Here is a 21,889-nt window from a genome sequence, read left to right as displayed (position 1 = left end):
CCATTAGATATGGTCTCTTCTCTCATCGCTTTTCAACTCTTTTCTTCCTACCTTTTCATAAGTGTATAATATAAATTTTCTTTTCCTTTTAAGCACGCAGAGGCTAATCCTGAATTTATTTCTGGACTCCGATGTTCACAGGAGTTGAAAACGCGTTAAATTTCCATTTCTCCATTATTGCCTCACTTTCGTTTTCTTCACAAAACCATCTTTACTTCTCATCAGCTGCAACGTCCCCATGTCGGATCACTTAGAGATACCTCAGCCAGCCAACGAAGCAGGGGTATATTTTGCTCGACTCTTCCTCTTGAGAGCATAGTTTTAACTTATCGGGTTTACTATACATGACTTGGTGAACAGGAAAATACCTCAAAAGAGAATGGTTCTGATCTCGGGGGTGAAGGAGCACAGGAAGGTAGGAAGAAAAAACTCTCCCTTCCAAGTCTTTGGAAAATGCCCTTGGCCTTTTTACTCTCGAGCGATAAGCTCTAACCTGTTTTGGTTATATCCTGGGAAATACTTGTAGTTATTGAGTCGTCAGCTCTCGAAGAGGATGCCAAATTGCAAAACGAAGTTGTAAACGTGGACAATTTCCAACAAGGGAAGCAGGCTAGTGATAATACAGCCGATGGACTCCAGGAAGGGGAACATATTAAACTTTCCTCGGAAAATACTACTGGAACAGAGAACAATGTGATACTTCATGAAAAGGCACTGGAGGTAGAGGAGGCTCAACATGAAGAGTCCCCAAGTAAGAAAAATAAAGTCTCAGAGGTTGTAAAAACTGGGAGAGCTAACTACTTGGGACGGCTTTTAGTTTCCTCTGAACCAGCCACTTTAACTAGTATTACAGGAGATCACCAAGCTACTGTATCAAAAGAGCAGTCTGAGCTTGCTCCTGCCACTGCAGCTACTGAAAATCTCGAATCCAATCCTCTCAACACCACTCAGCGAACCCTCGCGCTCATTAAACCAGATGCATACAGTGTTGGGCGCAAGGACGAAATTCTAAAGATGATCAAAGAAAATGGGTTTGAGATAGTATCCGAGAAGGAGCTAACACTGACTCTCGAACAGACACGTGAGTTTTACAAAGAGCACGAAGGAAAGGCCTTTTATGAGACTTTGACAACATGGATGAGCAGGTAGTATTTGTGCTATCTTTGTAGGATGGTTACACATCCCTCTCCCTACCTATCGATGCTTACCACTCATTTGCTGTTTTAGTGCCCCAGTATATGCTCTCATCCTCGAAAAGGAAGATGCCATTTCCAGTTGGCGCGCTCTTCTAGGGCCTACAGACTCCATTAAAGCACGGGTAGAATCCCCTGGGAGTATTCGTGCATTATTCGGAACTGATGGCTCGCAGAATGCCGGGCATGGCAGTGATTCGGAGAAGAGTGCGCTCCGGGAAATCACGATTGTCTTTCCAGAACTGAAATCCCTTAAAAAGGAGAAAGAAGAGGTGCAAAGTCCAAAGGATGCCAATGAAATTGTAGAAAACTCCACGAAGGAATTGAAAAGGCCAGAAGAAAAGAAATGCGTTGGCGGACCAGCTGGGAATGCAAAAAAGACTTCTGGAGTTTTGAAAAAGACGGAGGTCAAGCTTGGCGATGCTGGCAAAGCTACTACTAAACCTGCAGCCAAAGCAACGTCGTCTGCAACTGCCAAGACAACAGCATCAAGACCCGTGACATCGAAGGGAGGTACCACTTCAGTAACAAGTAAACCCTCAGCCTCCGCTAGTCCAAAGAAGCCTACTGTGCCCACTGGCCCCATTTCTAGTGTCAGTGCTCCAGGTCGTGTTTTGAAAAAGTCAGTTGTTAGTACGACGAAGCTAAACACCCCCAGCCTCTCTTCTGCTAAAAAAGAAGGTGCTACTGACTCCGTCGATGCCAAGCGCTCTTCTAACGTGGGCGCGTTTCGTAAACCATCCACAACTAGTGCAGGAGCAAAAAGCCCAAATGTGCGATCAGTCTCTGCTTCGTTGATGAGGCCTACCGCTGCTAGTGCTGCAGCGGCCAAGGTACCTCCATCTACCTCTATATCCACAGGCGCGTCTCGTAGTGTGTCAACAAGTGCACGGCCTACCGCTGCAAAAACAAGCACAGCGAAAAACCCTCTCCCTACAATAAATGCGGCCGCGAAGCCGACCGCTGGGGCCACAAACATCGTGAAAAAGCCAAATAAACCCTCTTCAGGAGAACCCACCAAACCGCCTTTGCAGAAAGAACAAACCACCAAAAGAGTATCAGAAGTGAAGAAAACAGTTAAAGCAGCCGATAAACAAGTTACTTCGGGGTCGATTCCAGAGCATAAAAAGGAGGGAAAAGCTGTAAAGACGGAGGGAGTGAAAAAGGAGCCCCCCTCCAAAACCGTTTCTGACGTGAAAATAGTCGTGGAACCACCGAGAAAGGAGCACGACGAAAAGCATGTCCCTGATACACCCAAGTCGGAAAATGGAGAATCACCAGCTCGCCCGAAGGGAAACCTTGTGAAGAATATGGTGCATTTGTTCGGGGAGGAGAAGGAGAATTGAGCAAGCTTATTTTGTTATTAGCCTCATTATTATTGCTAGTAATAATGGTCGAAGTAGTTTATATATCACCTCAATTATCATCTACTAAGTTTTTATTATTGTGTCCGTCCCCTTTTTCTTGCAGCCCTTTTATTCTTAATCCAGATCCTGAATACAAGTTTACCAATGTTATGGACATGAGGGTTTACTCCTGCCCTTTTCCCGTGTTTCCTTCACGCTTTGAAGTGGATTTAGTCTCTATTCGCTAGTAGACTTGTTCGCACGCAAGATTCACGAGGATTGTCCCACCTTGGAAAAGTTCAAAGTTCGAAAGAAAACTCGGGTGTCAAGATCATTGCCGTTGGGCTTTCGGCTTCCCTCTGAACCCAAAAATGTATTTCCAGCTTTTCGGACTCGGATTTGAAGCAAACTAAACCATAACTTAGTTCCGCTACATTTTATTTTTATCCTTCGCTATTAATTCCATTTTACCTCCGGCCAGCCTATCTCAATTCACGTCATTTTTGCTCTTGGTCTCATATGAAATACAGCCCGTCCTTCCGTATCATATGCATATCTTCTGCGTCGTGTCTTGGGTATTCTCCTTAATGCTTCTGGTGTCCATTTGCTCCCCAACTATAGAAAGAGATGCAATGGTCAATGCCATCGAAATCAAAGGTAAGCTCTAGTTTATCTCTCGGCTTAAACGGTGTAAACTCATACCTCGATGCTTTAGAATCTAGTTTGTCGCCATCTCACTGTCCCGACCGGTGCAGGGACGATCTCTTTTTTTTACGCCAACGCGTCTCTGATCCAGGTGCTCCACCCATCGAAAACGGTGACCAGCCATCTCTTCCACGTCTTGACTACATAAAGTCGTATCTACTAAGTGACGATGAAGATCGGGAGAAAGACAAAGAATGCGATCCCTGCCGCTCTCTGCCATCTTTGCATCATACATCGGGATTCAACAGCTCGCTTCTCCAGAGTACAACCACCCCAACCCAGGTAATAGTCCTGCGGCCGAATGAGGGTATCTATGCTGCATCAACCGATAATAAGAGAAGCAGAGGGATGCAGGTATTGATAGGGATGGCCAGCATGGTGATTGGTGTGCTGTTACATTTTACTTAGAGGCTACGCATGTTTTCTTCGTGTATATACCAATCCTTTACTTGTAGACATTCCTTCGCTTATATCATTTTATTAATATCATCCATTTTTTTTTTCCTTGCGAAAGGGAGAATTGTTTTTATCAAATTTCCTCTCCCCTTCATACCCATCATTAGCAAGACATTGTAAGTTGGCAAAAAACTCGGGTTCAGTTGGATAAATGTATCAGAGTCATGGAATATTTATTCTATTTAAGAATCAGTTTTCGATCGTTTGAGGATAATGAAACGAACAATAAAAAGAAAAGAAGAAAGGAGAAGAGGGAGAAGAAAAAGAAGAATTATATAAAAACAAAAAAAAAAAACACATCCATTTCTAACGATCCACCTCGCCGAACACAACATCACATGTGCCGATAATTGCAACCATGTCTGCGAGCTGGTGGCCGCGTGCCATGAAATCTACGCCCGACAGATGCACATAGCAAGGGGGGCGGATTTTGCATCGGTAGGGGCGGTTGGTTCCATCCGAAACGAGATACACACCAAATTCACCCTTTGGTGCCTCGATAACCGTGTATGTCTCACCGGCGGCGGGGGAGTATCCTTCTGAGAAGAGCTTGAAGTGGTGGATGAGGGCCTCCATGTCATGCTTCATCGCGGCTCGGGGAGGAGGGGAAATCTTCCAGTCGTCAACCTTGACTGGGCCAGGAGGCATCTTGTTCAAACACTGTTGAATGATACGCAGGGATTGGCGCATCTCCTCTACACGGCACAGGTAGCGGTCATAGCAATCACCGTTGGTTCCAACTGGGACATCAAACTCTACCTGGTCGTAGGCGTCATAAGGCTGCGTCTTGCGCAAATCCCAGGCCACACCTGAGCCACGCAGCATCACCCCAGTGAATCCCCAATCTAAAGCCTTCTGGGCGGTAACCTTGCCGATTCCGACCGTACGTGCCTTCCAGATACGGTTTGCGGTGACAACCTCTTCAACTTCGTCGATACGATCGCCAAACTGCTGCGCCCAGGCGTAGATATCATCAAGTAGTCCAAGAGGAAGATCGGAAGCAACCCCACCAGGACGAACCCAGGCAGCATGCATACGAGCACCAGACACACGCTCATAAAATTCCATTAGCTATGTTGAAGTGGAGTATGGAATGAGGAAAACGAAAAAAAAATAGCATAGTAATAGACGCAACCATACCTTCTCACGCTCCTCGAACATCCAAAGGAAAGGGGTCAAGGCACCAACGTCTAAATGGTGGAAATAATGTCAGAACACACCGCATACTCTATTGCAGAATATCGTATTGTTACCCATGATATGCGTCATCACAGCCATGTTATGATTCAAGATTCGAGTGATCTCCGCAAACATCGTGCGGATGAATTTAGCTCTGATGGGGATATCAATGTTCAGCAACTTCTCAACCGCAAGGGAGTATGCCTGCTCGTTTGTCATCATGGAGCAGTAGTCGAGGCGATCGAAATAAGGAAGAGCTTGCACATAGGTCTTGTACTCGATAAGCTTCTCCGTGCCACGATGAAGCAGACCAATATGAGGATCAGCGCGGATGATCTCCTCACCTTCGAGCTCGAGAATCAGCCGAAGCACACCGTGGGCAGCAGGATGCTGAGGGCCTAAACGTGAAGAGAAAAAAAATTAATACATCAAATGTATAAATATTTAGACTCAAAAATATAAATAATTTAGGAACAAGGAATCGAGAAATATCAATATAGATCTTGACACTAGCTGATCGGACATACCAAAATTGACTGTGAAATGGCGTGAAATGGTGCCGGATTCAGATTCGGTGTGGTGCTTTTCATCCTCGAGAAGCTGCATCGAAGAAGTCGCTTCAGTAGCCATGCCTCGGGAGAGGAGGGAAGGAATGCGCAATGAAGTGCGCTTTGGGGTGAAGACCCGAGACGACAAGATGCGACGTGAGAATAATCGCGCAGCCAACGACATTTTAGATGTGGTTGGAATCTAAGTGTAGGAATTCAACTCACAAAGTGTACAGTGAGGGGGGGTAGTTTCGATACCAAAATACAGGGGATGACGTCACTCTATATTTTGTATTTCAATCGAATCCTCTCAAATTAGTGAAATCAAGTGCAACAAAAAGTGCGCTGCAGTGAAAAGCTAGCAAACAATAAGATGTTGGAAAGAAAATGGCGCATTATAATTGATTAGTGAAAAAATATGCCAGCTTAATACATCGTAATTAAGCCAAAGGGGTATGTAGGCAAGAGTACAGAATATTTTAAAGAGGAAATATCGCTCTGGAACTAGATTTCGTGAATCTTAAACAGTCACAAGTACCGATATATAGATGAATCATTAAGTTCCACGCGGGCCATTGTCAGCACAGAGCAATATCGACTATAATTTTTCTTCACCTGAAAATAGACACACATTGCAGATGTGAAATGAGAAAATTTTCAATCAACTTTGTATTTGACACTGGTGATGCCAAAATATCATACTTGGTCATTATATCGATCGTTAATTATAAAAAAATCATCATAATATAAAGCTATATTAGATTGCTTATTTTACCCTGGGAGGCCAGATTTGAGTTCTTTCTGAGAAACTTGATGCCAATTAGACAGTTAAAATCTCCACAGTTTATTAACGAAGAAATCCCCTCAAAAGGTATATTATAATTTCATTGTTAGATCGTCTTTTGATATGTTGGAATATCAGAGTTCAAAATGCTCAAGAGCTGCTTATTGCAATATTCCTAGCCTGCCCACACATTGAGTTTGGCCGAATTGAAAGTGTAATTCTTGCCAGGATATTGGCCCTTTTTGATCCTTTTCCATTTCTCATTCTTTAAACAGTCCTCAAATAGTGGCAGCTTGACAAGTCAGCATGAGTATTCCTCACTCCTCGTGTTATTCCAGTGCATTCTGCCCTCATCTTTCTCAATATAGCACGTTGTGAGCATTGAATATAGGTGGTGGTCCCGAATTAACCTTGTTTTATTGGGCTAACTTTCATCTCTGGCTTTTTCGGAAATACCTGCGAGCTCAAGTATCAAGGTTGCGTTGACCATGCATCGAAGAAAATAGAGAAAGCGAGACTTTGGCGGAACATATTCTACGAGCGCACAGCCTACGATCCAATAAGGGAATTTTTAAGCGATAGTAAGCATTTTCCTGGGAGTATATGTTTAATTCTCTAGAAGAGCTCTGGGTGCTTCTTCGTTTGGCTCAAATTAATGGAGAAAATTTTTGGAATTCCTGTTGTTTTGATCGCCAAATTCTTTTCAAGCAGATTCAATAGTAGAGAGATGATCGCCACTGCACAGGTAAACCGTGCGCCTGCAATTTGCACGTTAACATTCTCCTCAACCGTGAAAATGGAAACTTGCAAGAGTTGCGTTTATGTATCTTAGTGAGAGAAGTATTTCTTTTTGTCTCTTTTCTCTCCAGCTTCTTTTCTCGTTTCTCTTTATATTTTATTCTGATTTTCGTTTTATTTTTGTTCAGGCCCAGCATGCTTCGTATAGATTTATTTTTCTTCTTTCTATGCCTGTTTATTATATACGCCTCAGCTGGCGCACCTCCACACTCTAATAAGGGTGCAAAGTTGCCAGTAAATTGCAAGTCCTTCTACGTAGATTTTACCAAGGCTCGTGGCACTGATGTCCTCACCGAGGAGAACGATGCTCGTTATTCCTATACGAAGGAGGGTCTGGTATTACATCTAACACCCCCTAAAAAGTATGCGCCTGCAAAGAATGAAGAGGGACCATATAACAAATTTGTGGGGGGAGGACCGACTTTCAAGTCAAAGTTTATGCTGCAATATGGAAGCGTAGAGATCACACTTAAAACTGCAGAGCCTGGAGGAGCAGTGACGGCCTTTATTGTATGTATTCATTCTCCTTTTGACCCCCTCTGTAAACTGAGCTAAAAACTATTTTGCTTTACTCTACTCTATTTTTTGACTCTATTAGTTAATGGCCCCCAATGGGGATGAGATAGACTATGAGTGGGTGGGTGGCCGCCCCTTAGAGGCTCAGACGAACTTTTTCTCCAAAGGCGTGCCTTTATATAATGTGAATTCCGGAAAGCACCGCGTTGAGGGTATTCCCGTCCACGATGGATTCCATCGATATAAGATTGTGAGAACGCCACAGTATATAGCTTGGTATATAGATGAAAAGCTCATTCGCGTGACGACTCGCGAAGAAACGTGTAAAAAGAAGAAGAGTGGGGTAGAAAAACGGGGAAAAGACGAGTGCAGTTTTCCTGAACAGCCTGCATTTTTACAATTTGGACTATGGGATGGGAGCGATTCACCAGGGACAGCAGAGTGGGCTAACGGACCAATCCGATGGGATAAAGCGGGTGGCATCCAAGCTGTCGTGAAGGATGTGTCACTTACCTGCTATGCTTGACACTTATATTCCTATATATAATTCTATATTTTGACAAATATATCCAAGATTTCAATCTCACTAGTAGAAGAAGTAGAAAAGAGAGCATTTTGTATCATTATGAATAACACCCTCCACCAAAACCTTCCCATCACTCAATGCAATCATCCTTAATTATCACACATTTTTACACGACTTGTATTATGCCAATATCCACGACTAGGAAAAGGAGGCATATTCTGTTTGAAAATGAGGCGCTGGAACAATTCCGGCCCCAACTCCGTTTTAAAAATTTTCACTCAAGGGCCACAACGATTTTATTAGATATACTTTTTCATGAGAGATTGAATTGTGGTTATAGAGAGAGAAAGAATACTCTGGTGGTCTTGTTGCGATCAATGTCATTAATATCCTGCCAATTACAAAAATATAGACCACACATGTTCTACAGCGTATAAAGAGTGTCCTTCCGAAGTCTCTCTATTAATAGCTTCTACGCAGCATGAATTCCACAAAACCTAGCCACAGCACTGATATCATGACAAACAGACTGATGGGGAATTGATATCTTAGGAGAGTATATTAAACAGGTCAGGTCAGAAGTTTTGTTATTGAAGAAGATTTTATTCCGTTTTTAAAAGAAAGATTATATATCATCTCACTCATCTCAGATTACTGGATAGGCAGGGTTATCTCTCACTCTTATACTCGACCGCTTTTCCTTGTACTTTTTCAAAATCCTTTCATTTCAATAAGATTAGAAGCCAGGAGAAGCATGAATAAAGGACGACAAAAATATCAGCTGCGGTAGGTAGAGTTTGTGCTTTAATATATATGAATCTACGTGGGATAATTTTTCGTGTTCGTTTAAAGAGCCAATCTCATGAATAGAGGGATCCTGTGTAGAAGGAACCCACCCGAAACAACAACGACGTTTTGATTGCAGTGGTTGCCTTATAGAGGAGAAATGTAAGGGTGGCCATCAGCCGTCTTTCAAACTAGGCTGCCCGTGCTTCCGAGGTTTCAAAAAATGAAAAACCCAAGATTCGCCAACAACTACTTATACGCACTAGCCAGCTGATTTTGGGCTAACTCGAAACATGCTCAGGAAGATGGGTGGGTGAAAATGTGGTGAACTGCCGCATCAACACAATTTGCCACCATCGCTCGAGGGTTGGGATCATTTGCTCTAACGGTCCAAGTCAGTGCAATTCAAAACTGATTGCCTTAATTTTTCTGCTTATGTTCGATCTTCAAACAAAGGGGGCAAAATATAGTGTAATAATGTTTCTCTGATTTTGTTTCCCTTTCTCCCTTTTATTGCCGTGGGTCTTCTTGAGCTTCCTTCTCTCCACCAAAGGGATTATAACTGAAAATCATCCTAAGATCAACTAAATAATTCTCCTTTCTGCTCGGCTCATAAACTTGTTATCTTTTCTTTTTTTTTTTCAATTGCTCGTAATTTTTTTTTTTGGTTTGCTCCAGGCGGGCGATATCCCTTTGTTTCGACTTTTGTATTTGAACCCACTATATAATGTTTTCTTTCTCCAATATGAGGCTGGTAGGCAAAGCTGCACCGTCTAGCAATGCTGACCTCATTTCTCCTGACGAATATAATGCAGTTCTGCAGAGACAAGATCCTGAGGCCACACGGGATTTTCTTATAAAGCTACATAGCGCTTACAGAGAGAAGGACGTTACTTTGGGCTTAATATCGGGAAAGCTCACAGAGCGTGAGGAAAAATTATTAGATCTGGAGGATGAAAACGCACAGTTGCGGAGCGAAATGAGAGGGATGGCGGAGCAAATTTCGAGTATGGATGAACGGTTCAAGACATGGCAGGAAAGGTTAATTACGCAGGTGCAACAGGATCGCTCTATACTCAATGAAGAATATCTCGCAGAGCGTTCACGCCAAAATCAGCGCATTTCAGAACTTGAAGAGGCTCTGCACCTCGCAAACAAAGAAATTTCTCGCCTCGTTCGTACTCGGTACGGGGAGCCTAATCCCACGGCTGCATCAAAGCCCAGCGAGGTGAGGAGAGTTTCCTTCTCTAGTGAGGACGATTGTGGAAGCACTGTGTCATCGTTTACCTCCAGCACCAGCGAGATTCATTCCACTCATACCGGAGAAACAAGTTTGATAGACCATGACTTCCACCTTTGCGAAGAGGGAGGCGGCAATAAGACCAATAGCCTGGAACAACAAATCCTCGAAATTACTGAGCGCCGAGTTAAGCTGCAACTAGAAATGGAACACCTGGAGGAGATGAGCACGAATTTGCACAAGCGTTTTATGGAGGAGACTCGCGAAGGGGAGAATTTGAAAAAGAATAGCGCTTCAGTGATGGATTCATTGACGGAGCTAAGTGGTCAGATGGAGGAAATTACCCTTTAGCTGCTAATTTTATACTTGCAGCTTTGTCATTTATTTTTAAACTTATATTTTAATTAAGATTCACAGTTATTTAAACTTTTTGTATATACACTATTTTTGGCGGTATATTTTGTATAATTGCTTTTTTATAAATTTCTAATTAACCTCCTTGAGGTATAGCCGACGGTCAATTAGGTTATTGTTGAGAAGAAATCTGTAATAATAGAGTATTCTAGATCTAAAGCAAAGCCATTACATAACATACAAAGGGTACAAATAATACATTGGAAACTACGCATGTGTATACTCGCCAATGAAGGCTTGAAAAAATAATTTAAGAGGAATGTCGTGTGAAATAACCATGCTCTCTCCCCTATAAATAAAAATCGAAGATAGTCCTGATTTTCTTCTTTCTCTTTAATTTTCTTGACTAATTCCTCTTGCTAGCTCAGCCAGGCGTCCTCTCTTGCATTTGGGAGGAGTTTTGGGCATTGGGGCTTTCTACCACCTTTGGGCCATGGGGGTCTTCAGGGTCCACTCCAAACTCATTGGCGGTCTCGGTACGTACTCTCTCCGGGAGTCGGCTAGGGGGAGGGGTAGGGAAAATTTTGAAGTAGGCGTTCGATACGGCAAATGCTCCATATATAACCACAAAAAATCCCACTATGAACAACACTATCTGTCCTCCTATACCGATCTGAAAGCTTTGGTTGAGCGCATTCGCAAACGTAGAATGGCTCGTGTCAACGGGAGTGGAAATGGCTTTGAACATTAGAATGCATGTGAAAAGAAAAACTCCCGCTCGCCCCGCAAATCCAATGTGCCCGGCCGCAAATACCATCAAAGCGACCCACCGGGGCACGCGACTCATATCTAGGTCGCGATGCCATTGTTTGGTTACCGCATTGATAATTTGTGTCAAAGTTGCAATACCAAACGCTGTGCCGAAAAGTAATAATCCCACAATGCCTATGGCACTCTCTCGCCAACAAGTTGGAAAGCAGCCTTGTGATGCAATCTGGGTTTTTTCCTCCTTGGATTTCTCCTGAAATTGCTTGGCATTAATGATGAGCTTCCCGAGAAAGATTAGATATGCGGTGTAAACCAATCCCGACACGAATGGAGCAAGTCGTGTTCTGAAAAAGATCTTTTTGCGAGAGAATTTAGCGTCTGCCCCTTGTCCCGTAAATGCCTCCCAAAACCGCCAAATGGCGTACATGAGCACACCTAAAAACATGACACACAAGAGAGCAACGCCAATAGGAAGACCGCCTACAAATATAAAAGCTCCCTGTCTTAAGAGATTATTATCTCACCTTTTTTGCTATGCCACCTTAATGGACAATATTGAGTAGAAGATGTGAAATTTACCTGGGGCGATTCATCATATACTTCCAGCTCTTCAGGTGCCATGCTATAGCGTACTGCAGTTGCACAAGTGAGCCCGCCAATGATGGCGTAGACCAAGCCTTTAGCCACAAATCCAATTCTGCCTATAATCGCCAGCGCAGTGCGATGCTTCCGCTTAACTCCTGCGGGGTGTAAAAATCGAATCTTTGCATCGTCGAGGCGCTCGCGCACGGGAGGATTTTCACCTTCCGTTTCACCATGATTCCTTTCTCTGTGATTCTCAGAGACAGCAGAGTCTTCTTTCCTGCTCTCTGCTCGAGGTATGTCGACTCTGTGAGAGGCATCTTCATTTGGCGGAGATGTTGATCTAGTCTTTTCCACATCGTCGATGTCACTTGATTGTATGCTTCTTACTGAGTTGAGCTTGAAATCATTTGGCTGGCCACTTTTTGTGAGAAGCCTTTTAATTTTGAGAAGAGTGCTCATTTTCAACTGGTATAAGAGGGGGCATTTTCGCTCGAGTTATTTAACAAAAAATCAAAAGGCGTAAGCACCATATCAAATATGGGCGATATTTCATATGCCCGTGGATTAAAATTAATGACGTATCAGATTGTTTACTTCATCCTTCGAATATCGGAGACAATTGAGCATAGAAGCAATTTCTCTCCAAAATGTCGAATCGAGGTACATAAATCCGCTCTATATGAAATGGAAGCACAGATGAATTGAATTAAGTTTGATTTCCTCATAGATGCAGAAACTCCCTCGGGCAGCTCATTCTATACCCCGCTCCCAGATTATATAAAGCGTGATCCCGCAATCGTTGATGCGGTAATTGACCGATTTAAAATGTAAATATGCTGCAATTAATGACCAAACACTCTAATAATTAAACTTAGGGGCCTCCTCCCGTTGATCCGCTTACCCGTACATTCGCTCCCTCCTTTGTCAAATCGCAAGTTCCTTCCCAGATGGGACAAGACAAGCACTATTACGACAAGGTGCACAACAAAACTGTCATGCTGGACAATCCACTCAAATCAGCTTCAGAGACAAAACAGCGCAATAAGAATAAACGCCTTCTAGCTCAAATGTCCGCAAAAGAGCGACGCAAGACGAAGATTTATGAAATACCCAAGGAGGCAAGGAATTACGATCTCTTTGTCCCCCTTCATGAATTGTGGAAAGGATACGTAGAGGAGCTTTATGGCTCAGGTGGTGCACAAGCGTTTGCACAAAAGGTGGTCAAGATGGATTTTCACGGGGCTTGTCTGACAGGTTTGCTTGTATTCCGGTTAAAAAGAGCTAAGATCTCAACCTTGTTTTTCTTGTTTTTATGTTTTAGTTTCAAAATCGAAGTGTCCCAGCTATCTCGGTGTTAGCGGTATCGTGGTCAAGGAAACCGAAAACATATTCCAAATCATCACCAAGAAAAACCAGCTAAAAAGTAATTGTTTAATACTTGTTCATTCTACACTTGTTTACTTTGCTAATATCTTTGATGCATCAGGTATTCCAAAGGCAAATAACCAATTCACTTTTCAAGTTCGGGATTCCATTTTCACACTGCACGGGAACCAGTTTTGCTACCGGGCAGGTGACCGCTCTGCAAAGAAATTCAAATCCAAACCTACAGTTGATCTTTGAGAGTACCGAAATGTACGTGAAGAATGCACGAAGCTACTTTTCTCCTTTCTTGTAAATATTTTGGGATCCAATCTTAATCACTTAGTTCGGGTACAAATCAAAAATGTTATAAAAATGTTTTTAATATATTTGAGAGTCCTGTATGAAGAAAATTTAGCTCCTTTTTACTGGATGGATACTGGGTAGTAGGTGGAAGTACAAAAAAATGAAAAGGGGATGAGGAAGAGGGTTAGAGGGGAAGATGAATGAAATGGCTGTTCTAGAGTGCGCCCAAAATCTCCTGCACATAAGCACTCTCTCCAATATCTCGCTCATATTTTCGCTTAACTCTTCGCACCACCTCTAATAGCTCCCCATGCCCCATCGAATCCAATCCGGGAGTGTTTGTGAAGTCGCTTAGACACTTCTTTATCACTTCTTCGCCGGCCGTGATCTCCTCCGCTGAGCATTTCGTGGGCTGCACACCTTCTCCAGTGAAATCTTCCAATTCACTTGCTTTACGTTTTGCCAGTTTTACCACTGTCTCAGGGAAATTTGCAAGCTCTGCCACATGAATACCAAAGCTCTGATCGCACACGCCATCTTGCACGCGATATAAAAGGGTGATCTCCCGTCCCTCTTGGACATGGACTGCCACATGCAAGTTGCGCACGTGTGGTACTTTTTGGTTAAGAGTTGTTAGTTCATGGAAATGGGTAGCGAAGAGGCATATTGCGCCAATTTGGGTGGCAATGTATTCCGAGATGGCCCAGGCGAGCCCAAACCCATCATAGGTACTAGTTCCGCGACCGAGCTCATCAATGATAATTAACGAGTTTGCTGTTGCAGACTTCAGGATGGTGGCCGTTTCCAGCATTTCGGCCATAAAAGTGGATACTCCTTTCAATTGACTGTCTCCGGCGCCAACTCGAGCTAGGATGCAGTCGAATACACAAAGCGATGCCTCCGAGCACGGGACGAAGCATCCAGTCTGGGCCATAAGAGCAATTACCCCAATTTGACGAATATAGGTGGATTTACCACCCATATTGGGGCCAGTGATAATCTGGAACTCGGATTTATTACGTTCAATCTGGACGTCGTTGGGAATAAACGAGACGTCATCTTGTACTTCCAGACAAGGGTGACGGGCTGACTTCAAGATTACATCCCCCTCGCCCTTCGGGTGCATTTTTGGCCTCACATAGGGAATAGGCGCATGGACAGCAACATGGGCAAAGCTATTTAAAATAGAAATCAATTCATTATGTGAAAAATTTTAACCGATGGCAGGGTTCTCTACCTCACAATCACGTCCAAGTGTGCAATTAGATTGCCAAGTGTCTCCAAGATAGGACAGTATGAAGCTGAAAAATATGAAATTAGAAATACCAGAGGTTCACGAAATCTGGTTAGTTATACTCACCAACAATATTGATCACCTCTTTCACCAAATCAGCCTGTTTCTTTTCGTATTGTGCAGAATAATCGTTAAAATCGCTGCTGAGCTCACGAAGGCGCGGTGTCGCAAAATAAACACCCGCTTTCTGTGTTGCCAACTCCAAATAGCCACTCGTATTGCGAATGATTCCAGCATCCTATGATGGAAGCCATTAATTATGTTGTCCTAAAAAAGTTTCTAGTAAGATTCATACCTGACGTGACACTCGGAAACAGAACCCGTAAACATTTTGCTTTTCAAGTTTGAGTTTCTTCTCGGTGTCCATCCCTAGTCTTCGGCCAACCTGTGGCATTAAAAAAATATGAGTAAAATCAGCCAATGCTAGGATTTGGTGATCGAGTCATGTACCCGCTCGTGTTCATCGGTCATCATGGATCTTATTTCATCAATCTTGGATTTCAATTCTATATTAAAGTGATTGCATGTTAGCATAAAAATAAATCTATTTTGGGACGTTTTTTTTAAATGGTGTACGTTCGCTCTACCTTTCAGCGAATCGTCGAAATCTGCTTTTATCAGAAATTCATGATCTTCTACTGCCTGCAGATCAATGGTCGTTTCCACTAACTCCTGCAGTTTTTCTAAGTTTTTCATGTAATCGCGGAGGTTCGAACAGTAAACTTCATCAATCAGCTTGCGATGAGAGTCGTTTCCAGTGCTACATGCTTCCAGAGTTGCCTGCAGTCCAGGTAGGCGGATAACGACCTGGTAGATACGTACGATATCTTGGAGAGAGGCTATGCCGCGTTGAAAACGCTTAGCAAGGCGATGAAGATCAGGTATGGCCTTGAGGTTATCTTCCTATAAAATTAGGTTTACATCTTTTAATAAAGAGCTGCACAATTTCAAGCAAGCCAGATTCTACCTGCAGTGACTGGCGCATTTCAGTGTCTTCGGTAAATGCTTCCACCAAATTTTGCCTTTTTTCTGTTAAGGTGGAAGTGCTTAGAACCAAAAAAAGCTCCTCGATATTGATGCAATGCTTACCTATATCCTCAACTCTAACCAATGGTTGCTTCAACCATTGCCCAAGGAGACGTGTGCCTTGGGCAGTTTTACATTTGTTTAATAGTCCAAATAGACTCATCGTCCTGTGAGCCCCATCTTGTGGGCTCGGCATTAAGTTCAGCGCACGTAATGCAGATGCATCCAGTTTCATATATTGAGAAAGGTCATGATGTATAAGTGTGAAATGTCCGAAATTCGTTTCATCACTCATAAGCTATGGGTATAAAAGTTGGCAGGAAAAAGCCTTTTAACTATAAACATCAGTCACTTACGGAGAGATATTTAATAAGGCAGGCAGTGGCTGCCATTGCATTCTTGAGCTCATATTCCGCTACCCGATGATATAAAGAAATTAATGATTAGTTGAATAAACAAATTTCAGCCCAACTACTTACGCAAGGTATTAGCAGGCGTATCACCCTCCAAGAGTCGGTTGAGGTCCTGCTCAATGTCCTTCACATTAAAATCCCCTAAAATAATAACAAGGCCTTCTAAATATTTTGTTTATAAAATAAATATACTAGGAAATCGTTTATACCCTTTTTTCTCTCAGTGATCACAATCCCGCACCGCTCAAGCACACCTTTTAGTTTTGTGAGTTCATAGTCTTTGTGCGATTCATCCAGAGGTATGATACACTCTTTTACACCAAGCTGTATTACAAGTGATTCAAAGTTCGAGTAAAGCTCATTATCGATGAATTCCGCTACACCAAACTCGCGGATAGAAGCATCAGCAAACGCCACTCCCACCACCTATTTAGACAGTGTAATGCAAATAAGTGAAATTCATTAGTTTTACAAAGCAAGGAGCATTTACCTTTTGATCTCCACTAGTTCCAAGTTTGACTGCTAATACAATCGGGGAAGTTTGCATATCCGAATTGGTAAAGAGGAGATCTTCCATGTCCTGAAGATTACCGGGAGAAGCCTGAAAACAAAATTCAGCTTTTCGACAAAATTCGTTTAAAAAAAACATCCTGTGATTAATACGCACCCGCTTGATGACCTTCCAGGCGTTATTTTTCCGTGGTTCAGCAGCGAATATTTCCACTCGAAGCTGCTTCTTCAGTAGTGCATCTCGTAAAAATGATTCGGTATTGGAGCGTGAAAGGGTACAGCTTGGGATTCCCGTTTTCATATCACCTTAGTTAAGCAAAAGCATGCTTTAGAAATATGAGTCGATAAGGTGTTGTATAAGTATAATTACCACCAAGATACTTAATTGCAGAGTTGGTTTTGTAGACATTTTGCGCTATATATTTTGCATCTTCTCCGTGAAAACTATAGAAATCCTTAAATTTACTCACAGTATAAGTATTTTTGTAACAAAGTCTAAAGTAATCGAGTTACCCCCGAATTTCGCTCGAATAATCGTATGGTGTTTTCCGGTTTCTGGGGTGGATAATACCGTAAAAATAGTATAAATCTCGCGTCAGTCTTTGATCATGCAGTGCTTATCGATATTATAGCACTCTACCTGTGGTAAACCTCTAAAGAAAGCACAAAATCCTTGTTGTGTCTGATTATCTGTAAGGAAATTCGCGAAGTGAGAATGGGCCTTATGATCAAAGTAGAAAACTGTATAAATGTACCGAGATCGAGATCGGGCCGATCTTTTAATATGTTATCCATTACGTTGTATGAAAAGATTTTGGTAACTTAAGAAAAATGAAAAACGTTTTGAAAAATAATGAAAAATCTGAACGCGTGTTTTGACTGTAACGCGTGGAATCTATTTTCTCGATGAAAAAATTTGAAATTAAATTGAACGGAGGACGTGTTTAAACGTCAAACTTCAAATTTTATTAAAAGGGATATGAATACCAAAAGAAAAAAACACACTCATTTTATACCTCAAACATATACTCAATTTTTTTATGACTTTTACTTTAATAAACAAGTCAGTTTTTTTATCCACAGAGCATTTTCTGTTCACTTTCTATCCCCTTGTCGTTCGAAAGCATTTGTTCTTTATGCAAGTTGTTTTGCATGATGACGCATGAAAGAAACGCGGTCAAAACCGTTGCGGTTCTTGTGAGCAATGATTTGATAACAGGTGGCAGAGCCTTGCTGAGAGATAATGGTTGACCAAGCAAGGAAGATTTCCCAGATGCTAAAAGAACAAGGGAGGAGTATATAGAATCAAGCTTGGATGCTGGTAAAACGACACTAGGGGATACTCACCGGAACCATCTCTTTCCATACTTGTTTTCGATTTTGTCTCTGTTCTTCATCCAGTTCTGATACCATCGGTAAATGGTTGCAGAGTAATGGGTTCCAATGGTCTCAGAGCTCTGGACCTCGAACCCGGCTTTCTCTAGCTGATTGATGACCCAGTAGAGCGGGCAGCTTGCGTCGGCTCCAGGGAAAACATATTTAGCCATGAACAAGCCCCAAATAAAGTCCTCGTACTGCCATGTGTTACGCAAGCCAGCAATCTGAAGGAAGAATAGACCATCATCTTCAAGCATCTCGCGGACCTGATGAGAATTGGGCTTAGATATGCTTCCAAAGAAATTCAGTTTGGAATCTATTGGTTTACCTGGAGAAGGAACGTCTGGAAGCGAAGAACACCGACGTGCTCAGCCATCTCCAAGCAGGTAATTTTGTTGTAACGAGGCGAAGCAGGAATATCACGATAATCCATGCATAGAACACGAGCTTGGCTTTCCGGAACACCTTTCTCTTGAATCTGGCGATTTCCCCAAGCGCACTGGTTTTTGCCGAGTGTGATTCCAGTCGAGTCAGTGCCGTAGTTTTTCGCAGCATAAGCAACAAGTGTGCCCCACCCACAGCCGATATCCAAATGACGCTCACCCTTCTTCAATTGCATCTTATCGCAGACGAGCTTCAGCTTGTTGTCCTGTAGTTCCTCAAGTGTTTCACATTTGTCGGGATCCGAGACGATTCCGGAGGTGTAGATCATACGGGGACCGAGGAAAGCACTGTAGAAGTCATCACCGCGATCGTAGTGGTCTCGCACCTGATCCTCGTCCTGTTTTTTCGAGTGCCACAGCAATTCGGGAATCCACTGGGTCAAAAAGAATTGGAATTGCCCAAGTGAAAAGTTGAAAGCGGCCCAGTCATGGCGTTTCTCAAAAATTTCGAGGCAATCTCCCTTGAGGTCGATCTTTCCGTCGAAGTAGGCCTCAAAAAAGAGTTCCATGGGAATTTTGTTCCGTCCGCGATATTGTGCAGCAAGCTCTTGGTCTTTGATGGTCATATAATTCTCGAGCGGTTGTCCAGGGAGCTTGACCCGGTTGTTATAGGGTTGAGCGAGACGAGAAACGAAATAGAAATAGGTAGCAAGTGTTGGCAGAGCGAGAATGATGAGCAAGAACGGATATGTCCAAAGCGACCATCGGAGGAGGATTATAACAGCGAGAGGGACACCAAAGAGTGTTCCGAAAAATAGGCGGTTATCAAAAGTCTGGTTGCCCGCGCCTTCTGCGGGGAATGATGATTTCCACACGCCAGAATACTGTTTCACTTCGTTACTATCCGCCATCTATAGATGTAAATATAATGTTGTAAGTGGTCCTCATCTGGAAATTTCAACACAGTCTCGAGGATAATCTTTGTTTTTGAAACGAGCAAAAATAGGTCTGGCTCGTACAAACTAGACCATCTTACGTGAACATCTCGAGGCAATGTTGAAAACACGGCCGAAATTATAAATAATTACCTTGGAGATGTCCCTAGGCTGGCAGAAATGAATGGAGTATAAACGGATGGGAATATATATGTATTTATAAACAAAAGAAAGCGGACGGCTTTTATTTTAGTATTATAGATTTCTTTTTTACACTCGTGGCACAGGGGTATTTGAATTTGACGCGAGCTCCGAGAATCAATAATTTCGAGGTTCGTAGGATTTATTTCTACCCACTCCACGTGTAAAAAACACAGGGGGAATTTAGCAATTGTAAAGAGAAACAAGCTATCTTACAAATCGAGGGGAATATAAGAAATATACACGTACACCATCTGCAATTTCAACGATCCCAACCCAAGCCAAAATATCATCTTATTATTCTTCCTCATTGTATCCAAGGATTTTGGGATCTATTCCCAGGCTCCAGAGCATTCTTGGGAGCGTAGGGGCTCCGCCGTGGGAAATTTTGCCTCCTTCGTCACTATCCTCATGCGATTCGAATGGAGTTGCAATCATACGCTCCCTATAATGTGTGAACAGTAGTTCCGCAGCTTCCCTACTCGCGTTTCGCCATTTATCTATCAGTCCATCCAGTGTTTCACTCTCATTCTATTAATCGTTTTTTCGTGGTAGAATATTTTGGAATAATGTCAATTCTTCAGTAAACTTATCATAATCACCTTTTCCAAGTAAAGTTTAGCCAACTGTGCTTTACGAATACAATCTTTGGTCTGCTCTATATTCTTTTCAAGCTCTTGTTTTCGCGCCCTCAATACGTCAACTTCCGAATATTCCTTGATTTTAGGCGTAAAAGGTGAGGTGAATTTTCTGCGCGACGCAGGGGAAGCAAACTTATGCTGTTTAGGGGTGCAAGTTGGCGATGTATGCGTATCAATAGCCTCTTTAGTAGAAATGGGCGACTTGAAAGGCGATTGAGCAAACGGCCTTGTTCCAAGTCTTCTTTTCTTAGGTGGAGGGGTTGCTAACAGCGATCTCTCATTTTCCTATTAACTTTGATTATTAGATTGATCAAGTGCAAAAATGTGGTTTCAAATTGCCAAACGAATTCTTTCTGATGCCATTTATATCCTCAATAATTTGAGGATACATTTCAAAAAAAAAATTGATCTACTCACCAGATTTTCTTTCATGTGATTTTAAAAACTCGCTCCTCAATAAAAAGATAAAGTGCAATTTCTACGGATTTTAAATATAGTAAGAAGTCACAAAATAAGCCTGTCAAATTACAGTTAGTTTTTTTTTCATAACGAAACTGAGATGGTGTTGAGGATAACGCTCGTTAGACATGGTGAAACATCTGCAAATGCGTCCAATCTGAAAATTCTCCAGGGTCATTGGAGTAAGTAGGCCCCATTCAATATCAACATAGAAAGACTCTTTTAACATCGAATCTAGATACTTCTTTAAACGATCAAGGAAAAGAGCAGGCACTTCAAATTGCGGAGTATTTAAAAAAGGAAGAATTCGATGCTATTTATTGTAGTGATCTTAATCGTGCAAAAGAGGTAATATACTAAGATTATTAAAAAGAACATCGTTTTATTTGTCAAATTTCATCTCCCTTTGTGGTTGTAGACCCTGAATGCAATCAGGATATACCACACCAATACTTTCCTGCATTACGATGAACGGCTACGTGAACAGGTTAAACAATACTATAGAGTGAGAATATATTCAATCCATATAATGTTTATTTATCCTTCTAGGATGTGGGGCCACGCTATACAGGTCGACCTTTCTCCGAAGCCCGTGCTAAATTTAATCCTAATCTACCAACCGACGAGGCGTTTGACGAACTTATCACACAATCCGGTGGAGAGTCTGTCGCCAACCTACGCGGTCGCATCTACAACTTCTTCCAATTCCTCATAGACCAGCATCATCATGGTGACCAACACATCCTATTAATAAGTCATGGCGGGCCTATCGTGGAGTTAGTAAGACACCTGGTAAACGTGGAGGGCTTCAGGATCCCAGTAGGGTTAAATGTGAAACTATTACGAAGTCCGAAGAATTGCTCGGTATCTCGGATATTGGTTAAAAATTCACAAACGGGTGAGATAGAGACATGGAATGCAGTTGGACATTTATCCATTCCATCACGAGAAACTCCATGAGAAAGACTCGCTAGAATATATTTCTCTATGATTATTTATTACTGAAATATTACCAATTTTACGTATTGTATTTTCTGATAAAAGTTATTAAAGCTACCCAGCTTTAGGAAATTGAAGCCCCTTTAACCTTGGAGAGCGAAGTCTAGAGCAACTCCTAGAACAATCAATTTATGCCGCGAATTTTATCCGAATTCATATTTGAGATTTAGTATTCAATTAGAATAAATCTTTCCAATAG

At 42.3% G+C, this 21,889-nt stretch overlaps 11 protein-coding genes across 11 annotated transcripts; 6 read left to right on the top strand and 5 right to left on the bottom strand.

The window, feature by feature from the left end:
- Window positions 1–238: 238 nt before the first annotated feature.
- Window positions 239–2,539, top strand: VTP21DRAFT_8730 (uncharacterized protein; the record flags this gene model as incomplete). The annotated part of the gene is made up of 5 exons (XM_069399613.1): window positions 239–283; window positions 361–415; window positions 527–751; window positions 818–1,145; window positions 1,228–2,539. The coding sequence occupies 5 exons, from the start codon at window positions 239–241 to the stop codon at window positions 2,537–2,539; spliced, it is 1,965 nt and encodes a 654-aa protein (XP_069255012.1).
- A 548-nt stretch (window positions 2,540–3,087) lies between these two features.
- Window positions 3,088–3,652, top strand: VTP21DRAFT_8729 (uncharacterized protein; the record flags this gene model as incomplete). The annotated part of the gene is made up of 2 exons (XM_069399611.1): window positions 3,088–3,196; window positions 3,255–3,652. The coding sequence occupies 2 exons, from the start codon at window positions 3,088–3,090 to the stop codon at window positions 3,650–3,652; spliced, it is 507 nt and encodes a 168-aa protein (XP_069255011.1).
- A 354-nt stretch (window positions 3,653–4,006) lies between these two features.
- On the bottom strand, window positions 4,007–5,611 carry VTP21DRAFT_8728 (uncharacterized protein; the record flags this gene model as incomplete). Its single annotated transcript, XM_069399610.1, has 4 exons — window positions 4,007–4,771; window positions 4,841–4,890; window positions 4,954–5,277; window positions 5,407–5,611. The coding sequence occupies 4 exons, from the start codon at window positions 5,609–5,611 to the stop codon at window positions 4,007–4,009; spliced, it is 1,344 nt and encodes a 447-aa protein (XP_069255010.1).
- A 1,533-nt stretch (window positions 5,612–7,144) lies between these two features.
- Window positions 7,145–8,051, top strand: VTP21DRAFT_8727 (uncharacterized protein; the record flags this gene model as incomplete). Its single annotated transcript, XM_069399609.1, has 2 exons — window positions 7,145–7,519; window positions 7,608–8,051. The coding sequence occupies 2 exons, from the start codon at window positions 7,145–7,147 to the stop codon at window positions 8,049–8,051; spliced, it is 819 nt and encodes a 272-aa protein (XP_069255009.1).
- A 1,513-nt stretch (window positions 8,052–9,564) lies between these two features.
- Window positions 9,565–10,428, top strand: VTP21DRAFT_8726 (uncharacterized protein; the record flags this gene model as incomplete). Its single annotated transcript, XM_069399608.1, has 1 exon — window positions 9,565–10,428. One exon carries the CDS (start codon window positions 9,565–9,567, stop codon window positions 10,426–10,428), a length of 864 nt encoding a protein of 287 aa, XP_069255008.1.
- A 427-nt stretch (window positions 10,429–10,855) lies between these two features.
- On the bottom strand, window positions 10,856–12,243 carry VTP21DRAFT_8725 (uncharacterized protein; the record flags this gene model as incomplete). The annotated part of the gene is made up of 2 exons (XM_069399607.1): window positions 10,856–11,698; window positions 11,779–12,243. The coding sequence occupies 2 exons, from the start codon at window positions 12,241–12,243 to the stop codon at window positions 10,856–10,858; spliced, it is 1,308 nt and encodes a 435-aa protein (XP_069255007.1).
- Window positions 12,244–12,431: 188 nt separating this feature from the next.
- On the top strand, window positions 12,432–13,407 carry VTP21DRAFT_8724 (uncharacterized protein; the record flags this gene model as incomplete). The annotated part of the gene is made up of 5 exons (XM_069399606.1): window positions 12,432–12,444; window positions 12,512–12,591; window positions 12,660–13,038; window positions 13,106–13,207; window positions 13,271–13,407. 5 exons carry the CDS (start codon window positions 12,432–12,434, stop codon window positions 13,405–13,407), a joined length of 711 nt encoding a protein of 236 aa, XP_069255006.1.
- A 259-nt stretch (window positions 13,408–13,666) lies between these two features.
- On the bottom strand, window positions 13,667–17,490 carry VTP21DRAFT_8723 (uncharacterized protein; the record flags this gene model as incomplete). The annotated part of the gene is made up of 17 exons (XM_069399605.1): window positions 13,667–14,627; window positions 14,690–14,753; window positions 14,813–14,984; window positions 15,042–15,131; window positions 15,197–15,252; window positions 15,334–15,649; window positions 15,714–15,775; window positions 15,836–16,070; window positions 16,129–16,187; window positions 16,252–16,326; window positions 16,395–16,611; window positions 16,676–16,786; window positions 16,853–17,001; window positions 17,066–17,150; window positions 17,209–17,250; window positions 17,336–17,385; window positions 17,451–17,490. The coding sequence occupies 17 exons, from the start codon at window positions 17,488–17,490 to the stop codon at window positions 13,667–13,669; spliced, it is 2,784 nt and encodes a 927-aa protein (XP_069255005.1).
- A 339-nt stretch (window positions 17,491–17,829) lies between these two features.
- VTP21DRAFT_8722 (uncharacterized protein) lies at window positions 17,830–19,366 on the bottom strand (the record flags this gene model as incomplete). Its single annotated transcript, XM_069399604.1, has 3 exons — window positions 17,830–17,971; window positions 18,043–18,338; window positions 18,401–19,366. The coding sequence occupies 3 exons, from the start codon at window positions 19,364–19,366 to the stop codon at window positions 17,830–17,832; spliced, it is 1,404 nt and encodes a 467-aa protein (XP_069255004.1).
- Window positions 19,367–19,888: 522 nt separating this feature from the next.
- VTP21DRAFT_8721 (uncharacterized protein) lies at window positions 19,889–20,664 on the bottom strand (the record flags this gene model as incomplete). Its single annotated transcript, XM_069399603.1, has 3 exons — window positions 19,889–20,122; window positions 20,194–20,517; window positions 20,650–20,664. 3 exons carry the CDS (start codon window positions 20,662–20,664, stop codon window positions 19,889–19,891), a joined length of 573 nt encoding a protein of 190 aa, XP_069255003.1.
- Window positions 20,665–20,791: 127 nt separating this feature from the next.
- Window positions 20,792–21,651, top strand: VTP21DRAFT_8720 (uncharacterized protein; the record flags this gene model as incomplete). The annotated part of the gene is made up of 4 exons (XM_069399602.1): window positions 20,792–20,873; window positions 20,930–21,039; window positions 21,110–21,178; window positions 21,241–21,651. The coding sequence occupies 4 exons, from the start codon at window positions 20,792–20,794 to the stop codon at window positions 21,649–21,651; spliced, it is 672 nt and encodes a 223-aa protein (XP_069255002.1).
- Between the last annotated feature and the right edge of the window lie 238 nt (window positions 21,652–21,889).

Source organism: Calcarisporiella thermophila (assembly GCF_041956535.1).
Source record: "Calcarisporiella thermophila strain CBS 279.70 unplaced genomic scaffold VTP21scaffold_4, whole genome shotgun sequence".
Lineage (NCBI taxonomy): Eukaryota > Fungi > Calcarisporiellomycota > Calcarisporiellomycetes > Calcarisporiellales > Calcarisporiellaceae > Calcarisporiella > Calcarisporiella thermophila.
This window is presented reverse-complemented; position numbering and strand designations above follow the sequence as displayed.